Consider the following 6000-nt stretch of genomic DNA (forward strand, 5'->3'; position numbering starts at 1 on the left):
GAAACTATACATAGATATCGTATGAGTCAGCAAGCAAGAGGAAGAAGCAACAAGCAACAAGCGAAGAGTTGGTGGTGTGCTTTTCTTGCTTGGCGTTGGAGGAAGGTGCACGCACACACATCAGTCGCTCGCATCATACATCACCAACAACCAACAACCACGATTGCTTGCTACTCTCTCCACCTCTCATCCCGAAGCCGCTGAGTTCATTCCTCACCAAGAAACACGGCACAACTGGAGACGACGACGTATAAGGGACAGAGTGTGCAAGTACACGACACGCACCAAACCCATCGATCAACCATGAGCGGGACTGAGCAGGTGGCACGGCCCCAGTTTGTTTCAAACTTGAGTGGCCATCATCGCGGAGCGGTGGCAGACGCCATTTTTGTTCCAGAAGCCGGCGCAGTAATCACCGCCTCAGCTGACAAGTAAGCATGTGTGTGTGTGTGTGTGTGTGTGTGTGTGTGTGTGTGTGTGTGTGTGTGTGTGTGTGTGTGTGTGTGTGTGTGTGTAGAGGATGCAGGCCTGTTGTCTGGGTCTCTCACTTATTCTGTGTGTGGCTGATGCTTGGCGGTTTGCTCGCTGTGTGATCTTCATGCACGCGTGCACATTCACCACGTCTCCGTGACGTTACGATCGTGTGTGTGTGTGTGTGTGTGTGTGTGTGTGTGTGTGTGTGTGTGTGTGTGTGTGTGTGTGTGTGTGTGTGTGTGTGTGTGTGTGTGCTGCCTTGCAGGCAGGTGTTGGTGTGGCTGAAGCGTGATGACAGCACCTACTGGCCGTCCCTTCACCGGCTCATGCCAGCGCCAGTGACCCATCTCTGCTTTCACGAACCCTCGCGCACCCTCTTCGTCGGCCTCGAGAACGGTGCCATCTCGGTGCGTGCGCGCTTTGCGTCCTACCTTGGAGTGTGATGTTTGGATGTCGTGTTGGGTGTCGTGTGTGCTTTACTCTGCGTGTGTTTGGGGAGGGGGATTGCCTTGTTTATGTTAGGTTGCATGTTGTGTGTGTGTGTGGTTAGTACGTCTGTCTGTGAGCCTCAGTCTGGCTGACTTGTGCCTGCTGTTGACCACCCGTCGTGCTTTCTTGCCCTTGTCAGGAGTATGAGGTGTCTGCAGACTACAACATCTTGACCGCTACAAAAGGATACCCAGGTGAGGCTGTGTGTGTGTGTGTGTGTGCGTGTGTGTGTGCTGTTTTGGCTGCAGCACTCGATGCATGCTGGTCTCACGTTTTCCCCGCCTGTCCCGCTTGTTTCCTTGCTGCTGCCACCTCCTCAAACACACACACACACACACACACACACACACACACACACACGCACGCACTCTCTCACTTACTCACACGCACAACACACGCACCCACGCACACCAGCGCACTCTGGAGCGGTGACGGGCATCGCATATGATGCGCAGCGGCAGCAGCTCGTGTCGTGTGGGCGCGACAAGACCGTCACTGTCTCCACCACGGCCGGCAACGGCAAGCGGCTGGCGTGCGTCTCCCTGCCGTCGTCGTGCATGTGTCTGCAGTATGACGAGAAGAGCCAGACCACGTTCATTGGCGACTTTAGCGGTGATCTGTACGTGTATCGCCTCGAAAACAGCAAACTGCAGATGGTCGCCGGCCCGCTCAAGGGCCACACAGGTGTGTGCGTGCGTGTGTGTGTGTATGTGTATTTGCGTGTGCGCACGTCTGTGTGATTGTGTGTGTGTGTGTGTCATCACCTGCCCCACCTCATCACCTGACTCCACTGACCTGCTTCCCCGTGGTTCCTTCACAACACCTAACACGTACCCCTTGTACCAACACACACGCACACGCGCGAAGGCTCTGTGCGTGCGCTGTCGTGGGCTGCGCAGAAGAAGTGGCTGTTCTCGGGCTCCTTTGACCAGACGGTGATTCTGTGGGACATTGGCGGTCAGAAGGGCGAACGCATCGAGCTCAGATGCCACACGTGAGAACTAATGTTGTGTGTGTGTGTGTGTGTGTGTGTGTCTGTGTCTGTGTCTGTGTCTGTGTCTATTCTGTTGTTGGCCACAATCATCCATCACCTCTTCCTCTCACCCCGCCACCACCACCATCCCTGCCACTTCCTCACCACCACCACCGCCGCCACCACGTCTGTCGTCACCGCTGCGACCAGGTCGCGAATCAGCACGCTGGTGCACCTCCCCGAGGAGCAGACGCTGCTGTCGCTCGGAACAGACGGGCTCCTCGTCATATGGGACCTCAAGACACAGCGCACACCGGTACACACAAACGCATGCACACGTACTTGCCGTGCTGACTCACGTGTACTGGTCTGCTATTGGGCTTCTCCAGTTCTCCCTCTCCACCTCATGTTCAATTCGCGCATTGCACCCATCCACCCATCTATCCGTCCATTGCACCCATCCACCCATCTATCCGTCCATTGCACCCATCACCTCCACCAGTGTCCCGATTGGGAGGAGAGTGACACGTGCCAGCTGTGCGAGCTGCCGTTCTTCTGGAACGTCAAGAAGATGTGGGAGAACAGGAGCGTCAGTGTCCGTCGCCAGCACCACTGCAGAATCTGCGGGTGCGTTCTGCCTCTGGCTGGCACGTTGGTGGGGGGGGGAGTGTGTCTGTGTGTGGGCGTGAGTGTGGGTGGCTGTGTGTGGGTGTGTGTGTCTGTGTGTCTGTGTGTATGTGCCTGTGTGTCTGTCTGCCTGTCTGTATGCCTGTCTGTCTGTCTGTATCCATGTCTCTGTGTCCGTCTGCTTGGCTACAACACAGCCGCGCAGTTGCTGCTGTTCAAGCGACTCACCCACCAACCTTCCCCTTACTCTCCACCCCGCCTTACCTGCCTCTGCAGCAAGGCTGTGTGCGACGAGTGCTCGCTCACGCGCTGCACATATCCGATCATGGGCTTTGAGACGCCTACGCGCGTGTGCAATGCATGCAAGGAGGACGTTATGAAGGCAGAGTACGCTGATGGGGATGGTGTTGGCGTGTCTGTTGTTGGTGCTGGCTGCTCGCTGTAGATATTGCTGTGATGGCTGTGGTATTGCTTGGTTGTCCCTTGTTGCAGGTACCATGTCGCGTGCATTAAATAGGCAACATCACTTACTGCTCACGCCGTCTCCACCACCACCACCACCACCACCACCAGCCGCACCCCCTTGGCCAAGCGCTTCCCGTCGATTGCGGCCGCTGCCCGCGCGCGCGTGGAGACGAAGACCAACACGCTTGTCATTTCCTGTGACGACGGCAGCGTCAAGGTCTGCACCCGGGATGGTGGTGGAGGTGCTGTTGGTGATGGGGAAGGGGTTGAGACGGTGGACACGATTTCGTGCGTCTGTGCGTCTGTGTGTGTCTGTGTGTCTGTGTGTCTGTGTGTGTCTGTGTGTCTGTGTGTCTGTGTCTGTGTTCGTGTGTGTGTGTGTGTGTGTGTGTGTGTGTGTGTGTGTGTGTGTGTGTGTGTGTGCTTCCCCCCTCCCGGTCATCATCTCACGCTGCTACCCCTTACCCATCACACCAACCCACCACCACCCCACCACCCCCAAAAAAAAAAAATCAGCTCATGGACCTGACGCCAGTGCTGCACCCCGATGCCCGCGGCCTCGCGTCCTCCGACAGCCCCTCCTCCCACCATCACCACCATCGCCAACAGCACGCGTCGCTGGACGAGGTTGCGCAGCAGCAGCGCGCCCCACCAACAGGGGCCGCGCTCACGAGTGTCGTCGATCTGACGAAGCGCCCGGACAGCGACGATGATGACGACGACGGCACTGGTGCGTTGCGTTTGTGTGTTGGTGTCTGTGTGTGTGTGTGTGTGTGTGTGTGTGTGTGTGTGTGTGTTGGTGAGTGCGTTTGTGTTGGTGAGTGTGTGTCTGTGTGGTGTGTGTGTGTGTGTGTGTGTGTGTGTGTGTGTGTGTGTGTTGGTGAGTGTCTGTTAGTGAGTGTGTCTGTGTTGGTGAGTGTCTGTTAGTGAGTGTGTTTGTGTGCGTGCGTGTGTGTATCTGTCTGCCTCTGTGTGTGCGTGTGTGCCCCTGTCTGCCTCTGTCTGCCCCCTTTCTGCCTCTGTATGCGTGTGTGTGTGCGTGTGTGCACCCCTGCCAGCACCCAATCCACTTCGCGCCTCACTGCACGTATGTCTCTCGTTATCATTCCCCTTCTTGTTATCAGACTTCTTTTCGCGCATGGACGAGGCCGAAGACGACGACCAGTTTACAAAAGCGGCATGATGCAATCCCACGCACACACATGCACATTCACACATACACACACACACACAACGCCCGTTGTCTTTCTGTACACACAATGTATACGCCCCCCCCTCCCCTTTCTCTCTCTTTCTCTTGCCGTCATGCCCTTGCCTTGTTTGATTGCATCTGCATGTGTCACGCGTGCGCGATTGCGTGCCATCACTGCTTGTCTCGCTTCTTGTGTACATTTCGTGCTGGTGCTGTTGGTGTCAGAATGCGTCATGCCACCATCATTGCTTTGCTCATTCGTTTAGTGGATGCGTTTGACAACGAACCAACACTTGTCTCGCCAACGCACGCAACAACCATGACGTGTGTGTGCGTGTATGCGAGTGTGTATGCGAGTGTGTGTGTGCGTGTGCGTGTGTGCACTTAGCGGGTGAGCGCGGCTGCGTGGTGTTTGATGTGCTGCTCAATGAACGACGCAATGAAGTAGTAGCTGCAATTGGAAACCCATATGTGAAGAAGAGATGAGAAAAGGATTCAGTGGAAAGCAAGCAAGGCATTTTTGACAAATGGGTACACACACACACACACACACGCACACACACACACCTGTGGTCGTATCCCTCGTGCATCTCCAGCCGGATGTTCTTGTGCTTTGGCAGCGACGACGGGCGCAGCTGCGACTCGAGAAACTCGTCAGCCAGACCCTGATGATCATGGTGATGGTGGATTGGTGAGGGATGAAGATGACGCGAGACAGTGAGGAAATCAAGATGTGTGTCTGTGTGTGTGTGTGTGTGTGTCTGTGTGTGTGTGTGTCTGTGTATGTGCGTGACCATCCATCTCTCTCAGTACACGTGTGAAACAATGCCAGCAACAACGACGAAAGCGCCACAAGCGACTACGAAGAAACGTACTACAGTATGTACCACCATCATCTTCAACGCCATCATTGGACCAACAGGCCACATCCACAACGTCGCGCTCACCTGTGAAATGAGTATTTCTGGCAGAGCGTCCAAGTCCGTCTGCGAGAGAAGCATGCATGGATCCCACGCCTGCACACACACGCACACACACGCACGCACAAGGGAGTGAGAAACAGGGTAAATGCCCTCATCTATGGTCGCACAACAACGCTTAAACAACAAGCACAAACACTGGAACGCAAATCCATCACACATACACACAACACCGCATAAACAAATAAACAAACAAACAAACAAACAAACAAACACGCGCAACAAACCAACCAAGCCCCGACAACACACGCATTCCGGGCAAACGCACCTGCCACGTTGCCTCGTCGTCACCGAGGTAGCCACGGAACGCCTTCTGGCCCCAGGCGCAATTGATCGGATTGCAGATGGGAGAGAAAGCGGACACGGTCTTGTACTGCGTTGGGTTCTTCAGGTACAGGTTGAGGGCACCAAGACCACTGTTTGTGGACGTGGAGCATTGTGGAATGGTGATGGTGGTGGTGGTGGTGGTGATGGTGGTGGTGATGATGGTGGTGGTGATGATGATGGTGATGGTGATGATGATGATGATGATGATGATGATGATGATGGTGATGATGATGGTGCATTGTGGTGATGGTGGTGGGGGTGCATTGTGGTGGCAAGGTGATGTGATGGAAGGAGACGATGTGCATCGAGGAAGCACTGCAGCAATAACAACTGATGACACTTGGCATGCAAACACATGTTGACACACATGCATGTGCGCACATGAACACATGCACATGAGAACGTCCGCGCATGCGCACATGCACATGCACAAGCACATCGCCATCAACATCTCCACCACCGCCATCGATCAA

General features: G+C 55.1%; 2 protein-coding genes across 2 annotated transcripts in view; one reads left to right on the forward strand and one right to left on the reverse strand.

The window, feature by feature from the left end:
- The first annotated feature begins 24 nt into the window (after window positions 1–24).
- PTSG_07413 (uncharacterized protein) lies at window positions 25–4567 on the forward strand. The gene is made up of 11 exons (XM_004990856.1): window positions 25–431; window positions 740–881; window positions 1103–1157; window positions 1378–1647; window positions 1831–1957; window positions 2147–2252; window positions 2439–2563; window positions 2840–2950; window positions 3137–3245; window positions 3545–3758; window positions 4153–4567. Exons 1-11 carry the CDS (start codon window positions 304–306, stop codon window positions 4209–4211), a joined length of 1446 nt encoding a protein of 481 aa, XP_004990913.1. The 5' UTR covers window positions 25–303; the 3' UTR covers window positions 4212–4567.
- PTSG_07414 (esterase D) overlaps window positions 4466–6000 on the reverse strand; it is a 3199-nt gene continuing 1664 nt past the window's right edge. The window contains exons 7-10 of the mRNA XM_004990857.1: window positions 5469–5616; window positions 5168–5236; window positions 4788–4885; window positions 4466–4671 (exon numbers count right to left, since the gene is read on the reverse strand). Coding sequence (XP_004990914.1) covers window positions 4605–4671; window positions 4788–4885; window positions 5168–5236; window positions 5469–5616 — 382 coding nt within the window. The 3' untranslated portion in view covers window positions 4466–4604. The remainder of the gene's footprint in view (window positions 4672–4787; window positions 4886–5167; window positions 5237–5468; window positions 5617–6000) is intronic.

This window comes from Salpingoeca rosetta (assembly GCF_000188695.1).
Source record: "Salpingoeca rosetta unplaced genomic scaffold supercont1.22, whole genome shotgun sequence".
NCBI lineage: Eukaryota > Choanoflagellata > Craspedida > Salpingoecidae > Salpingoeca > Salpingoeca rosetta.